Genomic DNA, 22,738 nt, shown 5'->3' with positions numbered 1-22,738 from the left:
ATCTGAGGTTCGACTATCGGTCGAATTCTCCTCTCCAGTACCCTGGCATAGACTTTCCCGGGGAGGCTGAGGAGTGTGATCCCCCTATAGTTGGAACACACCCTCCGGTCCCCCTTCTTAAAAAGAGGGACCACCACCCCGGTCTGCCAGTCCAAAGGCACTGTCCCCGACGGCCATGCGACGTTGCAGAGGCATGTCAACCAAGACAGCCCAACAACATCCAGAGACCTAAGGTACTCAGGGTGGATCTCGTCCTTAATGTTTACATATTACATGATTTCAGAAACAGCTGATATGGAATACGCCTGACCTTTTTGTAGTTTGTTCACAATAAATGTGAATCCAGTGGTTCGGGGATGCAGCACATACTCAAATTTTGGCAGGTTGTTCTGGGCAGCAAATGTGTCACTCTTTGCTCTTGTATTTTCTGCAGGAGAAACAAACAGCATTATGCTACAATCTACATCATAAGTAAAAGGCCACAATCACTACAGACAATGTGCTAACAAGTAAACTATTAAAAATATTGTGTTCTTATTGAAAAGTAATCACTATTTGTATATATTGAGTTACTGTCACGATGGCTAAAAACCTTGTATCTTATGTTTATATTATATTATATATATTTAAAAACTAAATCTAAAAATGACTTGCTCATTTGCTAGTTTATTATTTTGAAAAAACAGAACATTTAGTAGATAAATTAAAGGTAATTTCTTACTTTGTCTTTTCTAGGGGTTAATTTTGATGTTGTACTTAACATCTTCTGCAATTCAAATAACTATGAAAAAAAACATATAAACAATTCCTAGCAGTTAGTACAAGTACAGTAGAACTTTGTTGACAAGAGCCACATAACTGCACAAATAACAGTATAAGATTACAATATTAGCAGCAACAATAATAGTACCGTTGGTTACGGGATATGACTGACTGAAATACATCATCATCATCATACCAGTGACAAACGCTTACACATTTGTAAAAACCATAGGGATACATAAACACAGAAAAGATGACTGTTTATTAACCAAACATTCCTCTGGAACTTGTCGTAGGAACATGTAAACTATACCATGACTCATTAGTCATGTTATGTAACAAGTATCTCCTGAAACAAACTTGCAGTACAAAACAAGTATGAACAGGCCTCTCCCAGGGGGAGCTGTCATTTTTGTACAAATCTTTCACTGCGTTCACACAAGCTCTAAAGGCTTCAGCAGGGGTCATAAACATTTTTAGAGGGGCTTAAGTGCACCCTGAACCTGATCCAGGGAGGTGTGTATCTGTGTATCTACAGTAAGTATTATGGGAGTAAAGAAGAAGACAACTTAAGCCATCAGAACATACATCCTCTTATTTCTTGCGTCAAATTATGCCTTAAGGTCTAAGAAGCTTAACTGCAGACGTGCAAACACGCATACACAGATGTAAACACAACACTGATAGTGAATCAATATTTAAAGCCCTAAAGCGTCTGGCCAATTATGGTGTAACTACACTGGACCCTCATGACATCAGGATATGTATAGAGAAGTTAAGCTTGCTCTAGCAAAGCTACTTGGGACTTTGACTGACTTAATTGTGATCTCAAAGGGCTTTAGACACTGGAGTCACTGTTGTTTGGACTGAACATCAGAGCATTCTTGCAGAAAGAGGTTTGTGTTGGGTGTGTGTCAAGGGATTTGGCTACGCCTTATCACTTTTGAAATTGCGTTTGTATGACTGTCAGTGCACTGGTGTAAGACAGGTGTAGGACCATACTGAGCTCTAGAAACTGCTTGGAGGGTAGTGTACTCTGAGAATAACAACTAAAATGTTGGCAAACTGTTACATGTATGAATGGAGTGGTGCATTCTTTATCCCCACCAGTGAGGTCTGTGCCCTCAGGGAACAGTAGCAGCTGAAGGGGCTCTCTGATGTCACAGAAGTAGTCCAGCATGTTCTCCAAGTGAATCTTGTCCTCCTCCCAACGACGCTGAATAAAGACAAAGCAGGCCACCTGCATTGCCCAGCCTGGAAAGTACATACAAAGTTTTCACATCTGGAACTGATTACTTCTCATGCTCAACTGACTCTGTAAGACTTTTCAGTGCAGACAGAGCCTATGATTATCAGTAAAAGCATCTGACATTAGGCCTTTTCCATTACAGCACTATGAGTAAATCTCAGTTCCTTTAAATGCATCCATGTTTCCCCTCACTTACCTCTTTTCCATGAGTCTTAGTCTCATCTACATAAGATGAGAGGAAAAGATGTAAGGGAAAACATGAGAAGAATTGAGGAAATGTATTTTTAAAGACATAAGACCTCTTTTCTTCCAAATCCTTCATCTGAAGCATCCAATCACCAAATGATTTACAATAAAGAGGTGTTGCTTCACAAAAGACTTCTGCAAAGGATGCCTTAGTGTATCCTCGCTCATGTCTTTTACAGGCAGCCTCATCACTCCTTGCTCCTCAGAACAAGAGCTTTTGGACATCTTTCAAGATAGTGGACCAGAACGACTTCCAGGTCTAGCAAAGGGTGAAGAATGATCAAATAAGGGAAATGGAATGTACCCTATGTTCTTTTCCATGCTGCCTCTGGAAATCTTTTTTCAAACCAACATCCTCTTGCAGAAAATAAAGTACTCTCTTTCACTGGTTACATTAAATTACACTCAGTTGACAGTTTATTAGGTACACCTGGCTTAAACTGTTGCAGTCTAATAAGGTTATAATGCTCAGTTTTTGGTGAAACTGAGAGAGGTGGTAACTGTGTGATCCTTCTGGAGGATGCAGTTTGTGGTGCTGTTGCATTGTGGTGCAGGCATTCACTGATAAAGGTGGGATTTACTGCTTGACTGCTGTATTAAGGGGAATTTATGCTTTGTGCATACCCTCATGTGCATGCGCACATGGACGAGCAGCGTGCACATGTTCCTATTCATAATTCAGATCAAGGGTCTGCCTTCTGTCTGCGTACGCCGATAGGTTCCAAGCATTGTGGTACATGCGCAGTTGAGACTTTTGTTGTGCAGACAAAAACTTTTAGCCTGCACATGGACATCCACACAGAGTCCGTGCAGACCCTCATGGACCTAAGAAGATGACAAAAATTACTCGACCTTAGCAGACCTGTGGACATGCAAAGCATGAATTGGCTCAGACTACACTGGCTTTAGCTAGGTGTGTCTTATAAACTAGCAACTGAGCGTATGCCATGTGTTTATGAAGTTCTACTAGTCTTAATTTTCAATATTTTGTTCTTTATATTTAGATTCAGCATTCTAAATCTGAATGATTCTAGCACCTCCTCTATTAAAAGGAAACTGCTTTGCAATGATGTTTTTGAAGAAATACGTTGCAAAGCATCTATTATAGCAGGGTAGGCAGAGGTGTGCGTGTGTGTGTGTATATGCATGTATGTGTATACAGGACATGGCAGGGCATCCACTGATACTCACCAAAGCCAGGCACAGCCTTGAGCGCAGCCTTGAGGCAGACCTTCTCTAGACGAAGGTAGCTGTACCTGAGCAGACAACACCAAAGAAACATCCAGTCCAGACGGGTACGGTGGTTCATGATGATCACGCTACGCTCCCCCGGAATGAAGCCATCACCTGTTATTACCACTTTCACTCCAAATACTAGCTCCAGCAAGGACTATGGGGGGAGAGTTGCAGGGACCAATGGAAGATAAACAAGAACGTGCAAAGGGAACAAAAATGCAAAGAAGAGTTAAGGTGACAGATTGGGGAAAATGGAAAAGTGCATGATCAAGGGGGAAAAAATAAATAATTAAAAAATATATAAAAGAGGGAGAGAGGAGGGACTGGTAGAGAAGAAATATGGCAAGATGAATTCAAGACAGGGACAAGAGGGAGAAGAAAAAAAAAATAAAGCAGTTAATTCATGGGGTCACTGTAAACAAGATCTATCCTAAAGGGCAATATGAATAAATGAAGTGTTCTAGGGAGGCATAAGTACAGCTGAGATTACCCATTACTGTGACTTAGTCAAACATAGGTAACTAAAGTCCAGCTGGCACACACAAAAGTAGGCTAGGTCAAGGCCGAGCTGGTGTACACACCACAGGCAGGGTGAACCAAGTAGCAATGATCCGATCAGTCAGCCAGCGGTACCAAGCAGGAGACAGCAGCATGAGTGGCAAAACTGGACCCAGCATGAAGACACTTCCAAAGAAACTACCCAAAAATAGGGTCACCACAAAGTACAGGCCTCGCACAGACACTCCCATCTGTGGAGAGATGAATGAGCCAAAATTAGCTTGAATATAAGTCAAAGCTAAAATAAGTCAACATGGGAACTGAAGTTTTATTAACAAAGGAGGCAAAAAATTATTTAATTGTAATTAGAACATTCAGCACTTGCTAGTTTCTCAATGCTGCTACTATAACATGGAGCTAAGTGTATGCAATTCTTTGCCAAATGCAATGTTGTCATACGTTTGTACTGTACTGGCCTGTACTATTTATATATAATCATGGCAATCCTTTAATATCTGTAATTATGGTGCAGTAGTTAGTGCTGTCGCCTAACAGCAAGAAGACTCTGGGTTCGAGCCTTGGCCGAGACCGGTGCCTTTCTGTGTGGAGTTCACATGGTCTTTCTGTCCCTGCATGGGTTTTCTCCTCCCACAGTCCAAACACATGCAGTTTAAGCTTAGGCTGACTGGTGACTCTAAACTGCCTGAAGGAGTAAGTGTGGTCGTCAGTCCCTGTAACGGACTGGCGACCTGTCCAGAGTGTACCCCGCCTCTCAAACAGTGACAACTGGGATTGGTTCCAACCCCTGTGACCCTCTTCAAGATAAACAGTATAGATAATGTATGGATCTGTGAATATTGTAGGCAGTATTGGGGATTACAGCGTGCATATATTCACATAAACAAATTTTCCTGAAAATAGAAGCAGCTTTATTTTATTGTACAACACGTACAACGAAATTTTGTTTGGAGCCGAGGGACCCGGGCTGCTGCGTGCATATGCACCGCCATCACGGGCAACTTGGGGGTTCAGTGTCTTGCCCAAAGACAATTTGACATGTGGACTGCGGGCACCATGATTCGAACCTTCAACCATCCGGTTGGGAGACGACTGCTCTACCCACTGCACCACTGTCACCAATTAACTTGATGACACTCAAAAACAGTACAGTGTCTATTCATGTAAAATGGATCTAGCTCTAGTTTGTGTGACTACATAAGAAGTGGGATGCATGTTCATAAATACTTTTAAAAATGCATTTTTAAGAGGAACCTGGGCCAATAGTAATATTTATTAGAGCTTAACACTGTAACAAGTTAATTACTACCAACTCCCTTAAGATGAAGGTTAAAAGGGGAAATGCTGTGAATCTTGATTTAATTACACCCTAGTCTTGCTGACACAGGGAGTCTGAGCTGATGCTACAGGGAGCTATTTCATCCAGCAGGTGTTTTCTTTTCTTACACTGACTGTGGTTCAGACCTTTCCACCTTAATTACAGTTATCATTGCACATTAGCCTTCAGTTCAGTCTATGTGTGTCCAACACTCCTATCATCTTGCCCTTGTTGACACACTCTGTGGCACCATGATGCAGCAACTAAAGTGGCTGAAGGTGCATTTAAAAAATGCAAGAGACACACATGATTATGCTGGCAATATGGGTAAGGGTTACAAGTTTTAATGACGGAAAATATGAGCCATGAGAGAGGTGAGGAAACAGGCTTGCTCAGCATAATTGCCACAATTAAACTATGTCCCCCCATGCAAAATAACCACACCCTTGGCTGGCTTCTGGAACAATCAGATGAGCCTAAAATATTCATACAATAAAAAGAGATGGCACACCTGGAGCTAGAGTGGTGATACATGTAATTATGAGCATTAGTTCAAGTGTTTCTACTTGTGAGTTTGATTTAGCACCATCCATTTGGGTTGGTTTAATATTTATTTAATCACCATAGTAATGATCATGAAAGCACTTCCCCAAACACACCACCACAAGCAGTGCACAGCATACTCCTTGTAGTCCAAGTCTGAATTCTCTGGCAACCATTCTGCATTCCTTACTTTAAGCCAAGACCATCCTGACAGAGCACAGCAGAGTGAAGAGGTCAAGCATGTCTAGGCTAAACTATGTGCTTAAGTGGTGTGTGTGTGTGTGTGTGTGTGTGTGTGTGTGTGTGTGTGTGTGTGTGAGAGGCAGAGAGAAAGAGGGTCATCAGATATATTAAACTGCAAACCAATATTTTCTGGATCTAAAGGGCATATAGAGTGAATTAACATCCTCCAGAAGCAAACAACTACTTCCTGCTATCACGCGAAAACTATTTCAGATTTTTAAGACCGATTCAATTTCTTGACCTTACATTTGGGAATTAAGTCTTTCAATATTTACAATGATATATTTAAAACTTTCACAGCATTTAACTTTTGGATATCCTTTTGAGAAACATAAGAGTACTCACAAAAATAATTTAAATATTAATCGCATAAAGAGGTGGTCAATGCCTACTGCAACATGGCTTATCAACCTCATAGTCACTTCATCTGTATACAATAACGTCAAGAGGAACCAGGCTCTGTCACTGTACACTTACAGGCCAGGTGAAGCAGGACAAAATAATCCACATGTCGTTGATGAAATCTAATAAAGAACATTAAGTTGCTAATGTACCATTGTGCATCGTAACATTGCACACATACTGTATTTCCACTATTTAAGGGCGGGGCAATGAAAAAGCAAGGACTTCCACCAGGCACACAACAATGATTACATAAAGTCCTTAGACGAGATGTGACATATTCTGTATGAAAACTAGTAACATGTTGCTTTGTGCAAATACTATAATCGACATTCTTGGAGATGAACAGGGATGAGGTGAGATGCTGAGAAATCAATATATGTCAAGCTAATGTTATGACAACATAGCATTAGTTTATTTGATAGAAGAAGTTATGTTCTTCAGTGACCACCCAATTTTATCGAACATAACCAGACTTCTAACCTCAACCATAAACTCTGTTGTCCGTAAAGTAGACTTAGTTATAACATTCGTTTAGTTAGGTTGTTAACGTTAGCCGACAGCTAGCAAAATCTTTGGCAGCAGTGCACATTATCTTTTGGCTAACGTGCCATTAGCCTTTGCCCGGCTGGCACACAACCAACACAAATGCTAGCTTAGCGAGCCATTTTCTTAACGCATAATAAAAAGTCAGTTCAAATTTAGCCGACAGTTGCTGTCGGCTGACAGCATACCCACCTTTGGTATTTTTCCTCGAAGTTTATGACATGAGCTAGTTACGTTAGCTCCAATAAGTCCAAACACCTGTCTTGCCCAAGCCAACCACAGCCTGCTAACGTTAGCTAGCTAAGTAGCAACGCTTATTAACATCTGGGTTACCGTTACCAGTCCGTTACCAGCTGGCGCTCTCGCAACCGATAAGCTTCTTCCAAGAGGTTTTAGCTTAGCAAATCGTGGACACAGGACTACTTGACTGACTTCAATTATTATGACCGTAACAAAAGTGTGCCAGCCGTCTTTTGCTAACGACCTCTCAACTTGTCAACTCTCACCTGTCGTTACACCCAGACATCAACAGATGGTGCTGTTTGCAGAAGATGCGCTCAGTGAGCTGTAAGCTGCAGACACCAAATGAGCAGCATTGCCAAAGGTGTGTCATAACACTACAGTAAATCATATGTCAGTGTTTTTACCACAGTGTAAAATGTCCTGCATCAAATCATTACTAAAGCAGAAGTAGGCTATTATGAACAAAATGTACTCAAAGCAGCAAAATAAAAGTAGTAATGCAGAAAATGGGTCCGTTATATGTGAGTTGCACGCCTTAAAAACTGCTCATGTTTTGTGTGCAAAATCTTAATCTGCAAAAGGATCTATAAAATGTCAAATAAGTTGTCGAATAAAAGATAATTTTTTTTTTGCTTTCAAAATGTAATAGAAACAATGCCTAAACTAGCACAACATAGTAATATTCAAGTAAAAATAAAAACCTCAAAATTGTACCTAAGTACAGCACATTATAATCTGAGCTTTCTGAGCTTTCCTCAGTGTGCAATAAATAAAACAGCAATCACACAAAATAATGTGCTCAATCCTCACATGTGCATGGACAAAACTGTTTATCAGTACAGTTACCTTACTGTACTGTATCACAGAATCATCAGTCAAACCATCCTTTTAGTCACGAATGCGTTTTATCATTGAGCAAGACAAATATACAATACCACACCAACAAGATGTTCATCATTCATACTCCTTGGCAAAAGTGCTTAAATTAAGATGTAAGCTTCACACTGTTTAATCATACCTTCTTCATTTCTGCAATCATCTAAATGTCTGCAAATTGTCTTTGAAATTACTCATAGGTATGTCCATTACCAACTTCTTTAGTGCTCAGTAATCTTCTTTTTGGAGTTTGAGTTGTTTTGCTCATGTTGTAGTTCTTCCATGAGATTCCCCAAATTAATAAGAAGTAAGAACTCTTTCTGTTCTCAAGCAATGTATTGATTATATACAGTACTTCTTTACACCAAGTCCCACAACATGGCCTTTTAAAGTAGTGCAATACCTAGCACTTGTAATTTGTTTCTCTTACCCACAGTTATGAGATGTTCTACTGTTACATATTACATCAGCATTTAGTGATGTGTGTGTGTGTGCCTGCCTAGAGTGGTCAGTGTGTCCAAGCATGGACATGTACTCTCTTGTGTGTGTGCTCTGTATGTGGTTATGTGTGTGTGTGGTGAGTGAGGTAGACAAGGACTGACAGACAGGGCAAGAGAGAGTGCACTTTGCCAAACTCGAGACTTTTCCATGACCTGCTCCCTATGGCATGCACGCTATCGGAGAGACTGAGTGAACTATATAGCTTTATCAACTTCTCAAGGGTCACCGCATCACTTCAGAGGGGAATGGAAAAACTGAAACAAGCTCTTGTTTTTTCAGTTTGGTGCCAGCTCATTGTCAAAAGAGAAGCTCATCCATGTGATGAATGAAGCTTGTCTAAGATAATTAGCAGAAGCAATATGATCACATACTGTATGCATAATAATCATATGCAGTTTGAGAATTCCAAATATTTAAGCCCTCTGGTAAGAAGGAGCAGGACGTTTAGTTCATGAAAAACATAAAATAGGTACATTAAAGCTATGTTTGCTGATAAAAACGACATGGGGGGTAAGCAAAAGTTAAATGTAGCTTTTACAGTGATGGATCAAGTTAACATATAAATGTAGAGACCTACAACATTAATTCATGTTAGACAAGCCTTTCCACTTATGTAAGACCATGTGGGAGAGACAGAATGACTTTTTTAGGGCATTGTACAGTGTGTTGTGGTTTATTTTCAATGAAGTCTATTAATAGCCCTTTAATGAAGCTCTCTTGAAAAAAACTCATCTAGCTTGTTTTTTTTAAAACCTTCTTGCCTTTAATAACCTTAGTGAGAGGACATGGATGATTTAACTTCAGTCTTCTTTCCTTTCACTTCACTTCCTCTTCACATTCACGACATGTCTTAGCCTCACCCTGTAATAGCACATGCACATCAGTGTAACTGCAGTTTTGCATCCAAATTTTTGTATGTTTATCTCCATCAATCTCCTCTCTCTTCACCTTTTCCATCCAGGTCTCCAGGCAATAAGGATGAGAGTGGCAGGGCCATAAGATGTCTATTTATATCAACAGCCTACGGAAGAACAGCAGCCTTTGGTTTTGCACATTAACACACACAACTACAGCATAAAGCAGATGCCAGCATACTTGTATTGATCAAAACTAAGCTTGAGGATGAGATGGAAATGTACCTTAACACTGTCCTGTTAAGGAGAGAAGAAGTCACAGGGTGCTCAGGCTGATCTGTTCAAATATATATGCTATAGTTATGAGTCCAGCAGTTGCATTACCATATGTCAGAAGGCTGGTCTGCTGATGTACAGGTACAGAAAATGGTTAAAAAAGAGCATTGAGTATGCTTGATTCTGAATAATTGTTGTTGTATAGGTTTTGTTTTGAATAGCAGTTCCCACTTTGTAGTCACCTGTTCTTATGTGGTGTCACATGGTGCTGTAGGCAGGCATAAGACAAATAAAAGCATAATAAAATGGTTTGCGTCACTGACTTATAGAGGTCTCTTTTTTCCATTCATGATGCTTGTAGTGTCATTTGGAAAGCAGTTAAATTTTATAATGCCAAGCTTCTAAGTGTCATTTTTGCTATGTTTGCATTTTACTTTATCTTATCAAGTCTTATTTAAGTTGGCTACCAAGAGAGACAGCCAATCATTAATCTGTGATTTACCCCTGTTACAGTGCAGGTGTTTTTTATGCTCTACCTTAACATCCTTCTTTTTTCCTCCCTGACTCATTCACCTTGTAATCCCCCCTCCTTGTTGCATGCCTCTCAGCGTATCTTATTCTAGCTCTTCCCTTGTTGATGGTGCCAGATATGTGTCCACGCTTGGTGGGCTGTCTCCAGACAGGTTATAAATAACTAGGAGAGTTTTTGCTTGGTGTCCTGAGAGCTCTACTTTCTTCTCACACTTGAGGAACCATGGGAAAAGAATCTTTCCCTTACGCACATGGCATTCATAATAACAGACATGGTTATACGTAAAACCTCCTCAACACATGCTTGTGTTTGCAAGCTTTGCACAAACACATAGACACAACTGTTCCTGCACACAGAATAACCCTATAGGTGACTTATATCGTATAGGTGCTGTACTAAAATTGTGAAATTGTAAGAAAAGGGTAACTGTTTATAATGAAATGCTAAACTTACATTACATAACCTGCACTGTGGGAAAGCAGAGCACATTTCTACTGTCATGTAAGTATGGGAAACTTGCTGAAATAACAGAACTGGATAAAAGTCTGGGAGAGTGAGAAATAGAAAGAACAAGAAAACCATGATATTGAAGAAAAAAGTAAAATGACAGGAGGGAGTGGAAGACATTCATGGCGTTCATGGGATAAGCATTATTTTTCTCCTCATGACATACAAGATTGGGGGGGGGGGGGGGTATTTTGTGTTTTAGGGCTTGGTGTGAGTTTAAGTGTAGAGGAGTGACAGCGAAACAGCATTAATGTGGACTGTAGTTGGGAGATGGGGAGAATTCAGAGGTTGGCAGGTCAGACTTTGCTGACATACTGGGATCAGCAGTCAGATTGTTTCCATTGGAAAGAATTCTAAGAATGAGCTAGAAGAGCTATCAGTCACTTCACTCAGAGGACTCAGACAAGAGTTTTAACACATAGCCAGACACACATGCTCTCTCACACATTTAAAGATAGTGTCTCACGCCAACAATGGTGTGCGAGACATACTCCATACCCCTATGTCACTGTGTAGTCTTACAATTTGCAAATAAATGCTGGCACCACTGAGCACCAGCAGAGTAGTTTATGAACAGATTTACAGTGTAAATAAATTACTTTCATGCAAGATATACAAGAGATAAAGTGGTGAAAATCTTCAGTGAAGTCACCTAAAACACGGGGGCATGTTCATAAAGCAAGATAAGATTAATTAAAGGCACTGCAAAAGTGGTTTCACATGGTAAGTCTGTTCTATAAACAAATTGGATAGGTATATGATACAAAATCACGGTCATGACTGAATAGACAGTCAAATTTAAAATGAGAGTGAGAGAGAACAAATTACTTATTTAAGAATTGTTGGACATTTTGGCAAAATATGCTTATTTGACGAGCTGGGAAGATTGATATCATTCTCATGTCTGTGTCAGTACATATGAAACTGAAGCAGGCACAAACACAAAGAAATCTGTCAAGTAAAGAAAAAAAAACTTTAATAACCTTGGTAAAAAACTTTGTGTTCATTTGGGACCCCATTAGAGAAAATAGGTTTTCAGGGCCTTTTAACATGAGATCTTTGTGCGTGTTTTAACTGCAAATTCCTGCCATTACTGCAAACATTGAATTGTCCAGATGATGGAAATACAATCTAAAACCTCAGCTTTCAGGTTCCCAGTCTCAGTTTTTAGTGCTTCAGTCAGATTTAAAGGGGAAAGGCTGCAGTCAAAACATCTATAACTGCAACGGTATGGAACTTGAGTCCTTCCGAGAAGTGACTGAATTAAAAGGAGCTGAAACTAAAAGCTGCTCAGAATGTCTAAATGCTATGGAAAGATGCTTCAGGGCTTACTTTCATATATATCCTTTAGCCTCAAACATGCAAGACTTTGTTAAAACTGAAGTATATTGCTTGAAAAAGCAAGACAGTACAAAGTTCAGAGGCTCCTGGCCGACATCATATGATCGTGTGGCTGGATGCAAGTTCAGTAGGTGTCTCTAAGGACTGCGGTTATTCTTGCCTTTTCATTTCTTTTTTCCATGATCTCATGACATTTTCCACAGAGACCAAGGAACATTCATTAAGAATGGAGCAGAGGTCATTTATTTTATAGCCTATTCAGAACCAGCCACACACTCTACTGGGTATTAATAACTCTTTATGTTCCCATTTTTTTCCAGGAAGAAGGAAGCAGGATAGAATGTCACTTCATTGTTTTCCTTCCAGGAAGTGACTGTAAGGCCCCCCAAGAGTTCTTTGTTAAACCATCAGGCCCTTGGCCCCACCACAGCAACTCTGATGGTCTATTCCCCATACTAGGTGATCAACCCACTAGGCGATCATCCCAGACCTAATGGGTCAGTAACACAGTATATATTGTGACACATCACCTGAGAGGTTTCCGTAACAATCAGAAAGCTTTTTGTTTATTCCTGTAAAATCTCCCAGTTCCCATTAGAGCTTTTCCACTTAACACAGTCTGGTATCACTGTGGTGAGTGTTTATGAGTAGAGTGTGAGGAGCTACTTCCACAGACCTTTATACCTTATAATATAATTTATGGTAGGTTAAACCAATGTTCTCCTTACTGCTGGAGGGCATCATGTAATATTTTAAATAAGTATCATTTTAAGAATATAGTGAAATATAACTGTTCAGCCCTAAGGAATAAGATTGTTCTAACTAGGAGCCAGATTGCACTAGTTTGTCTACAAGTTGAAGACAGGAAGCAGCACAAGGCCCGTTCTCGCTTCTATATATACACACACGTATTTGATGCATCTGTGTTCATAGAGGGAGATTCTTTGTGAGAGCAGGAAATCTTACTGCTTTTCTCTAACCACTGCAGGTGAAGCAAGTGGGGGGAAAAGAGCGGTGGTGGAGGGGGGCTCCAAGAAAATGAAAGTAAACAGAAGTACTTCATCTTGTACCATAAAAATAGTCGGGCAGTAATTCTTGGTAGCCAGTTATTCTCACAGCAGAGTTGCACAGTTGGATAGCAAATTCAAATGTTTATTTACAGCCTCTGTAATTTTCAGAGAAAAGTGATCTAAATACAAAAAGAGAAAGATGGCGGCTAATCTCCCTGAGCTTTACAAAAACAACGTGGGACCTATAGGTGACAGGAGAAAGATATTCTGTACACAGCCCTAACGCCACTCAAACAAGAAGTTACACACAGATGTACAGATCGGTCATGCTTGTACAACAGTATTTCAGATTGGGTACACAAGAATTATTTTCCACAAATTGACAAGACTTGTTCCACAAACAATGAGGCAATTTAAATAGTGGAGGGAAAACAAAACAAAACACCAAACTGAAACTGCAATATAGGCAGATGAAATGCTAGATGTCCCTACCAGTAGAAAAACTGCTTTTGGCAAACATCAGGACAAATTTTATTATGAACAGCATTTAATACTAATCTCATCTTTGTCCTACAGTGCGAATTCTCACATGACCTGAACTTCCTGGTGTCAAATGTATGGCTGTTTTCAAAAGAAAAGGGAAGACTAGGAAAGAAGTCAACTTTCAGTTCAGGTGTTTACAGCTCATAGCAAATCTCTGCCTTTCAAATAACCAAATCCATTGTACAAACATGATCAGAGCATCACAAGGCCTCACAGGGAACAAGTATTTACATATCCTTCATTGAGTCTGTACACAGTTTTAACAAAACTTACAATTTTCCATCCTTACTCAGCTCTCCTTTGTTTAACAATAACTTGCTTTGTCACATTGTATAATGTTATGATCTTTTCTTTCTCATCCGAGTACTGTTCATCACAAGCCCTATACAAGACCAACATGATGAGAGCATCATAGCACAACTGACCCCACTGCCTAACAAGCTTTGGTACAACGAATTCATCAAGTACTTAGTCTAGCAGGGCATGCTGGCTCTTTCCTTTCATTTCCCTAAAATGATTCCATATTGCCTTTCTACTGTAAATGTCTGACTTATACTCACAAAAATATCATTTAGACAAATCTTGTCAAGGAAACATTTTACACAAAATACCCACTTCTCAAAAACAGACGTCACAAAACATTCACTTCTCAAAACCAGACAGTTATGGACAGCAGTGGAAATCACAATAATTAACACATCAGTCCAGAAACTTGCACGACTATTGGACAGTGTACTGTAGATAAATAATCCCCACAGTAGTTCTGTCCGAGTGTATGAAGTCTCTGGGGTCATGAAGCCAGCCATCATGGAGGAAATTACAGAGCAGTTGTAGCTCCATAGAGCACCGAGCTACCGGTATCCACTGGGACATCTCTTCTGGACCAGGACACGCATGGTGGTAAGCATGGTAGGAAACAGGTGCAGTGTAGAGGTGTGCCCATCAATTCTTAAGAGTCTGTCTGGGTGGTTTCCAGTCCAAGACGAGACATTATTGTGAGAGTGTGTATCCGTGCATTGCTACTCTTGTGGGAGTGGTGCTTTGGTGTTGAGGGCAACAAGATGACATCATGGGATTGTATGTTTGAGTATATGTTTGCCAGTTAAGTCTTCTGAACACTGAGGTGAGGTGGAACCAGAGTGTGAAACCAGTGTGTGAAACGGAGTCAATGAGAAAGAAATGAGCATGGGTTCTGCAACACAGCTTCTAGTGCTGAGAATTCTGTGTCGGCTGTCCGTTTTGGGTGCTGCCATTACTTTGCTCTTCATCCTCTTCCTCCTCCTCCTCCTCCTCCTCCTCTTCACTGACCAGGAACTCCTCTGGAGGCCAGCGAAGCTCTCCGCTCTCAACTTCTCCCTCTGTTGGCTCAACCACGATGGATGGCAGACGATCTTTCAGTTTACAGCAACGGTCGAAGTCTGAGGGGTCAGGAAATATCTAAAGAAGACAGACCAGGGTAACACACTGGTTATTAATCTTTCATTCACCTCAGAAATTCATACAAAATAGTCTCTGAAATTCAGAGAAGGCTATTTCAAGCAAGGAGACTCAGCTGTTCTCAACTGTAAAGCAATAAATCGTTTGTGAGCACATTTAAGATCAGTGTGCAGTAGGTTCAGAACTTACTCTCGAGCCTTATAGAAGTGTTGCAGACACCACTACAAGGATAAACAACTGTGAAGGAAATGATGTGAAGACTAAACATCTGATGGGAAGTGGTTGCTTAAAAATCTAGTGGCATACCTGCTCTTGCCCACCCCATACTCCTCCAACAGCCAAAATTGCTTTCCACATGTACACGGGTGTGAGTTTAAGTACACCTAACAAAACTATTGCGGTCCAATACAAACAGTCCTACAATAAATCATCTTCATGAAGATAGTTGATCAGTTTTTGTTTTTAGAAAAGGTTTTGATTCAGCTGTATGATCAGCTCCATACTGCTGAACTGACAAGGGGTTTTATTTTGTACACCCCATTTAAATCAGTGGGGCTAGGCTAAGAAACGCTGCTCAGTATAATGCAGTTCCACACAAACTGCAGCCTCTGAAACGATCACCGTTGAATCAACACTTCTTACACAGCCTCAACAAAAGGGAACATAACCTCCCTGAAGGGAGGATTTATTATAGGACTGCTGTAGTAGACCGAGTTAGTTTTAGCTAGGTCAATCTTTTTGGCATCTGAAGAGCCTCTGCTTTGTCAGTGTGTAGGCAGTTTTTTTTCTGTATGGTATTCAATGAACTGCCAACTGAGTGCAGGTACTCACCCCAAAACAAACTGCAAAAATGAGATGCAAATGAAACACGACTAGCTGACTTACAGTAAATACTGCTTCAATTTTAATCTAAATGATTTGGAAGGAGCTGTGCCAAGCAGCTTGTAGCTGCTTACAAACTCACCCACTACTCAGAAGATCATACACGAGCTGAATCACAGCATTTCAAATCAACAGCAAGTTGAAAACACAAAAGTTTACTGGGACGTGATTTGTGTATAAATAGAACATCCATCACTAACAGTCAGCATTTAGTGTTGTTCCTGTGGGATAAGGTTTAAGAAAGAACGTGAAATTGCTAGAGATATTTGCAAAGCCAGGCTGTTAAGTCTGATTATAAAAGCAGTGTGCCACTCTGAAATGTTTGGATCTAAACTGAAGGGCATGAGAGACATTCTGACAAGTGAGATTACATACATTCCCTGTCCTGGCAAGAATGGACATTCTCCATTCTCAGGAACCGAAGCAATGGCCCAGGGGAAAAAGCCTGCCACTCCTGGTCCAAGAACAGCATTTTTTTTTTCTTTCTTTTTGCTGTTGTTTGGATAAAGTGGATGAATATTTTTAGACCTTCATATTTCACTCCAAGACATCGGAGGGGTGGGGGCAATGTCGCTGCCTGGGCAAAGAGCCGAGTGGAAAGAAAGCATTAGAAGAGGCAGGAGAGAAACAGACAAGAGATCGAGGGGATCCAGCTGTGTCCAAGACTCCGTGAATTCCAAAGACGACGGATGAGAAGGGAGGAAAAAGACAAAAAGCTATAAATATGCCTCATGAGTGTGAGAATTTGTTAGGTTATGAAAGCATCTATCTCAGGCTTTTACATTTTCCAAAAACAGCTGCATAAAAAACCCAGAGGTGTGAACATATGGGTGTAGTTATGTGTGGGACCATGTCTGTTTTCATGTCTAATGCCTGCATCAACATCTCTCACTGTGCATCAGCACCAAGGACAGTTAGACAGCAAGTGACCTTGCCTTTGGACCCCTAGCTAACACATGGCATAACTCATTTCACTTCCAGTGGCAGGAAGCAATGACACATCAGTCAGGCTCAGTGCAGGCTGGGGTGTGAAGTCAGGCTGGGAGGTGGAGATATGACATTGCCTTCAGAGATTATTCAGTAAATCAGTAACAATTTACTCATTCATGTCCACTAGTAGTTCAGATTCACTTCAGTACCTTTTATAGTCACAGCTGGAATTTAATGCTTTCCCTGGGGGGGAGGAGTGGAGGAAGTGACTGGTGCTATCATCACTCCATACCGCGAGTATTTCTCCAAGGAATGGCTGGGACCTTGGGCAAAGGGCCGAGGTGAGGAAATATGAAACGAGTGGGGATGGAAACTGTGAAAAGGTGGCCAATTGGCACCTCCTTGTCTCCTGTTTCCCCGTCATCTGCTCTCTCATCCCCTCAGTCAGACTCACAGCTGGGGTGTGAACTCTGCAGAGAGGAAGTCTGTCTTTTCCTCTGGGTCAGTCCACATCCTCTCAGAGTCAACATCTGTATAAAGCATGGCATCAGCAGGCCATTGTACTTTGTTTATAAATGTACTAAATGTGAATCTGTAGTACAGATCAAATTGTATTAATCTTATATGAAGTGATCTGTCTTTCAATGGCTGTTTTGCCCTGTGTTTTGCAAAAGCCTCATCAAGTGGCAAACATGCTTAAGGATAATTTGATACCACCTGTGTTAACTCTGGTATGATTGCCAAGTGTTCTTAACTTAAATGACTTTGGGGGTAAAATATGATGAAATTCAGTATCAACACAGAGCCTTTTATATATTTTCCTGCAAGGTACAAACGTGACACTACAACAAGCTGTGTGTTTAAGTAGTTTTGTTTCCATCATGGCCCTGGTGAGCTGACGGTAAAACAAAGCTGCAGGCAACAACTTGTCAAAACCATCTGATGACTGCTTCTCTCATCTCAGGGTTTATTTTTGGGACAGGCCACAGTAAATTGCAATTTCACACTAAAGACGTTTCCCCTGTCTTTCAAATTGTGACCGACCATAACAACTGCTGTTCTGCTACCACTTTATTACTGGAACAAGTAAGGGGGGAATTTTGCTGTGTTTTCTTGGCATTGCAATTCTTTATCTAGTTTTTGAAGCAAATCATCTTTTTGCTGTTACACAACTTTTTTTTTTTGCTTTATAAACAGGGTCCAACTGTTCTAAAATGATTATACATTTCATACAAAAACTATTTAGCTTAGCCAGGTGTATTCTAGATAAAAAGAAAAATCTAAAGTCACCTTTCTTTTGTGTTTATATACATTATAAAGGCAGTACCACCATCCACTATCCTATACCAAATGCAGCTGGAACTACACGACAGTGGCAGTTCCTTCCTGTCTATTATGACATCAGTCTAATTCATGCTAACGAACGGAATGAAGACCAATCTAAAACGGCTATGTCACATTAAAAATAAGGGCAGGGAGTCGGGACGGAAGCAGCATTTCACTGTCATGCATTCATGTGCGAGTCTGTGTCCTACCTGGAAGGAGAGCCTGTCCTTGCTGGGACTGAGCCTCATATCCTCCATGGGGGTGCTGCTGATCATCACCTCAGTCATGTCTCGGCTGGGCACAAACACTGGGCTGAAGGGTTGAAAGAAGAAAAGTGATTAGATATAGTGATGATCACAGCCTATATGGCCAGATGAAAGTCTCAAATTCTGGGTACACAGTTTGATATCCAACGAGAAAATGTAAATTATGTAGCTTTAAGCACCAATGCAATGATTCACAAGGCAATTATAATTAATATTCATGTGGTTTCTTTTTGTTTTGTACCAGATATGGAAGTCCAGTTGTACTCAGTGAGGACAAACCACTACTAAAAGCAATGATGATTAAGAACTATTAATGAAGATGCAACAAAAATTACCAACCAACCATCAAACCATCCACATGTAAACATAAGTCTACAAGTAACGGTCGTTGTACCTCCCTGAACATGTTTGACAGTTTTGTTTATACTCGGCACATTTTGACCACAACAAACATCCAGTCCACGCTCTGCTGTGCTAATGCAGTGCAAAGCTGCACAGCTCATGATGTGGCTTGGATAAGGCAGCCATTTCTAAATACAGGATGATGTGCTCTTGCACTGAAAACCAGAGCACACAGTCATTGTGAGAGTGTGCTGGGGGTGTGCTGTGGTATTTGACTCAGGTGGAACTTTGTGTATTTTGTTCCAAAGCTTGAATTTCCATTTCAAGTCAAACTAACAAAAGTTTGTCAATCCATGTTAAGTGAATTCACCATCCAGCTGTGTTGTAGTAAAGCCTGAAGCAGGACTGACATTGATGCCGTCTTGAATCAAGGGGCCATTGCTTGACCTATCATTACAATACAATGGTCACACATTGCATCATTGTAGTGATTAAAACAGTTTTAAATTTACTGTGAAAATAATTTACAGTGATGTAAACATGTTCCACTGAATTTATTTGATCATTTACCACAATCTGTGTTATCCAACAAGACACTCCTGCTTCCAAGTTAAATACTTTAAATACTGAATCATTTTAGTATGTGATATCTACACTAACAAGTGTCAAAACCCAAAATATACTCTTCATCTACAGCATGAAACATTCTGTGGAAACGCTATTGACTCACAAAACCCAGTATGCTGAGGATACTCCTTATTCATCTCCGTATTTACTGGGATGTAATTTACAGTAAATTAAAAACTAGTTTTAGTGATATTTTGCACAAATCTACAACCTTGTGAAGTATTTCCAATGAAGATGCTTATATTTAGGAGTTGTACATGTCTTCTTGTATTCTAAAAAAACAAAAACAAATTGAGCATAAAATCATGCAAATTCATGACATGAGTCATTAGCAGGAGATCAGTAACCCCTGAAGCAATGGCAATTTATCAGTTTTTCCATCCCTAGAGTTACACATACCCCTCACAGAAACACCGTCATCTCAGCAGGGTGTGGAGTGGCTCTAAAAACATTTGAAAATTAAAGAGCTTCTGGCTGAATCACTCCAAGTGATTCACTACAACTCCTAGTGCAGTAGTCACACTTGGCCAAAACAATAGCTGGATATGAGAAATAAAATAAAGGAGGCCTGAAGGATGTGCAAGGTTTAATATGAAGTCTACTGGAGTTGCTCTTGAAGTTCTTTCATCCTTGAGTGAGGAGCAGAGGGTGAGACAAGCATGCAAAAAGCAGTGGAGGGATGGAAGGATGAGCAGTGACAGTGAAGACCTGAGCAGAGGAGGAGAGGAGAGCGGGGGGGTGGGGGGGGGGGGGATTAAAAAAAACACTCAGGCCCTGCCAGTCATATTTCAGTTCGTGGATTCTATAAACATCCTGCTCAGCTAAGAATAACAGAACATTGACCTAATAAAACAAAGGGGCACAGTGAGGAGGAAGTGGGGGTGCAAACGTAGCAGGTCAACCTGGGAGGAAACAAACATGCTACAGACTACATTCCTGTCAATTACTGCTTCAAGTGTCAAGCAGTGATGCACAGTGTCAATTTAATAATTCCAAGATGACATTAAGTGCTATACAAGTAATGACACTAAAAATGAAAGGCATGCAATCAGCACAGACCGCAGTAGTTAACTGCCATCACTGTATTTGGCAGCCATGGTTGATTGTTTTGGACAACTGGTTAGACAGGTTATCTGGCAAATCCACTAGTCCAACTACTATAACATCTCACTATACAGTGACCACATTCCCAGCAGCTCTGAGTTTATGTTACAGGCTCTGGCTTACAGTATGCTTTGTAGACTAATCACAGATTTACTCCCCTCTTACAACTTTGTCTAAGGTGGTCAAAATCATTTGTTTAAAAGATGCTCAGAAACAGAGTCTGGAGGCTTAGCCTTAGATGGACACCATGTTCACCCATCTGTAAAATGCAAAGACCATACAAGCTCCTTGCATCTCATTCTTGGTAGTGTTGACAGAAGCCCAATTGGTCTTTGCATCTCACTGCACAAATCTGCATCTTGCATTAACAACACTGTTTTCCCTCTGTCACATAGCTCTGCAGTTACTGTATGTGGGGGGGTGGTGGTGGTGGTGGGGGGGAGACTGAGCAAGAGCCTCAGGACTGAGCTGGAAAGAATGGGTTGCATCAAAATACCTGTTGGTTGAGTGTGCCCCTGAAAACCCATCACAGAGCAGCTACCACTCAAGTGGTAACCCAAAGAACTTACACCATGTTTTCTATGCATGCATAAGTATAGTAAATGTTGGGTAAGAAAAAGTCTCTGTCCCCAAAAATAAGTCTGCAGTGCAATCACAAGATTTTATTGCAACTTTCAGCATAGTGAAATCTTGTTTTCTTATTTCTCAAAGAAGCAAAATGAGACAACAGAGAAGCACAGGCTCTACTGTGAGTAAGCTCAGGCAAGTGTGGTTACAGAAAAGAGGTAGATTCTGAACTTCCTGGTAGAGACAGCCAGAAGCCTGCTGAGGTTAGAACAGTGCTCACACAACAATGTTTCAAAGAAACTCACATATGCTTCTCTGTGCAAACAGGAAACCATTTGGCAGTCTACAGTCAGGCTCAAATAAACAAAGATGATTCCCTCTTCCTGTCAGGAGCAGCATTAAGGCATTTTAAGGGCGACAATGTTGAAAGGTAACAATGAAAAAGAAGACACTACCATAATAGATAGCAGCACACTGCATCCATCCATCCATCCTTCTCCAAATGCACTGCACCTGCAGCACTGAAGGCCAAAGGATGGATGCAATGCTTTACTCCAGTCAAAATGTGTAAGGACACAGCAAAGAGAGTCCATGGGCTTCACTGTTCAAAGAGATGAATAAAGTGCATTTCACCCCAATGCACATGGCTGCATGTGGCCACTGCGACCTTTCTGAACTGACACATACAAACTGACAACCTTAAACATTTAATGCTAAAAAAAGTGGAACCTAGACCCCCCCCCACATTTCTTTTTCCCAATTCCAGTGCTGTAACATTTCCAATTTCAGGGGCAACACCCCACACAAAGTCTCAAGGGAAACATGAGGGGGTGTAGCAACAAAGGTGGCTGATTCTGAGGGAAATCACCAAGCAAAATACGCTGCAACCAAGCAATGGGCACAGCCTACAAATCTACTGTTTTACATTAGATTTAGTCATTTCTACCAAGTAGCTGAAAAAAGCCCACAACAAGACACTTCCGCTCACACGTGTGAACAAATAAAAGTGGAAAAGATGCGAGTACTCACCAGTAAATCTGCGGGGAAAATACAGACATGAATTCACACCTGCTGTCAATTCTGCTGATTAGGGAATTAAACTACAGCCACCGACCTGTCTCTACTTTTTATTAGGTTTTTCTTTTTGCCTCCAAGGGAACACACAGCGTTGACTGCAAACCGAGAGCACCCGTGTCACAAGTGTAGCAGCTGGAGAACCGAACACAGCTGCTCAAATTGGTGTCTCTGATCAGAACCGCAGTTTGTGTTGAGTATTTATGTGAGAGGCGGGTACTTGTGCACCCAGAAACACACCTCCTCTCCACACGGACCAGAAATCCTCAATGGCAGCTCGTTAGTAGCAGGAGCCAATCAGAGCACGAGTGACTAGAGTCCGCCCCGCCCCTCCAAGCGCTGATGACGACAGAGGCGACTGAACCCTCTTATTGGGAATAGACAAGAAGCTACTGCATGATGGTATTGATTTGTAGTCTCCAAGGCAACAAAGCGACAG

At 40.9% G+C, this 22,738-nt stretch overlaps 2 protein-coding genes and 1 long non-coding RNA gene across 5 annotated transcripts in view; 1 reads left to right on the top strand and 2 right to left on the bottom strand.

The window, feature by feature from the left end:
• Positions 1-7,644, bottom strand: part of lclat1 (lysocardiolipin acyltransferase 1) — a 13,871-nt gene extending 6,227 nt beyond the window's left edge. The window contains exons 1-5 of one of the 2 annotated variants that reach the window (XM_020614059.1): positions 7,568-7,644; positions 4,075-4,242; positions 3,449-3,647; positions 1,870-2,016; positions 311-427 (exon numbers count right to left, since the gene is read on the bottom strand). In XM_020614059.1, the coding sequence (XP_020469715.1) occupies positions 311-427; positions 1,870-2,016; positions 3,449-3,647; positions 4,075-4,242 (631 nt within the window). In that variant the 5' untranslated portion in view covers positions 7,568-7,644. The other variant, XM_020614058.1, reaches the window with a different exon arrangement.
• Positions 6,727-10,122, top strand: LOC109968057 (uncharacterized). Its single transcript, XR_002276045.1, has 3 exons — positions 6,727-6,871; positions 7,584-7,665; positions 9,643-10,122. It is a non-coding gene; the product is annotated as an uncharacterized LOC109968057 (long non-coding RNA).
• Positions 10,123-13,317: 3,195 nt separating this feature from the next.
• lbh (LBH regulator of WNT signaling pathway) lies at positions 13,318-22,536 on the bottom strand. 2 transcript variants are annotated; one of them, XM_020614065.1, is made up of 3 exons: positions 22,340-22,536; positions 18,529-18,631; positions 13,318-15,181 (listed from the first exon to the last, which is right to left on the bottom strand). In XM_020614065.1, the coding sequence occupies exons 2-3, from the start codon at positions 18,604-18,606 to the stop codon at positions 14,951-14,953; spliced, it is 309 nt and encodes a 102-aa protein (XP_020469721.1). In that variant the 5' UTR covers positions 18,607-18,631; positions 22,340-22,536; the 3' UTR covers positions 13,318-14,950. The 2 variants fall into 2 exon arrangements, with proteins under 2 accessions (XP_020469721.1, XP_020469720.1); XM_020614064.1 differs by having other exon boundaries at positions 22,255-22,524.
• Positions 22,537-22,738: the final 202 nt, after the last annotated feature.

The sequence above is a fragment of the Monopterus albus genome, unplaced genomic scaffold, assembly GCF_001952655.1.
Source record: "Monopterus albus unplaced genomic scaffold, M_albus_1.0 scaffold141.1, whole genome shotgun sequence".
NCBI lineage: Eukaryota > Metazoa > Chordata > Actinopteri > Synbranchiformes > Synbranchidae > Monopterus > Monopterus albus.
Note: the sequence above shows the minus strand (reverse complement) of the source record. Positions and strands in the feature narration are given on the sequence as shown.

Coding starts and splice junctions, on each gene's coding strand:
- lbh (XM_020614064.1), bottom strand. CDS start 22,283: ATGTCTGTATTTTCCCCGCAGATTTACTG. Junction 18,632..22,254: donor TTTTCCCCGCAGATTTACTG/GTGAGTACTCGC, acceptor TCAACCCTTCAG/CCCAGTGTTTGTGCCCAGCC. Junction 15,182..18,528: donor AGGACAGGCTCTCCTTCCAG/GTAGGACACAGA, acceptor TGTCTTCTTTAG/ATATTTCCTGACCCCTCAGA.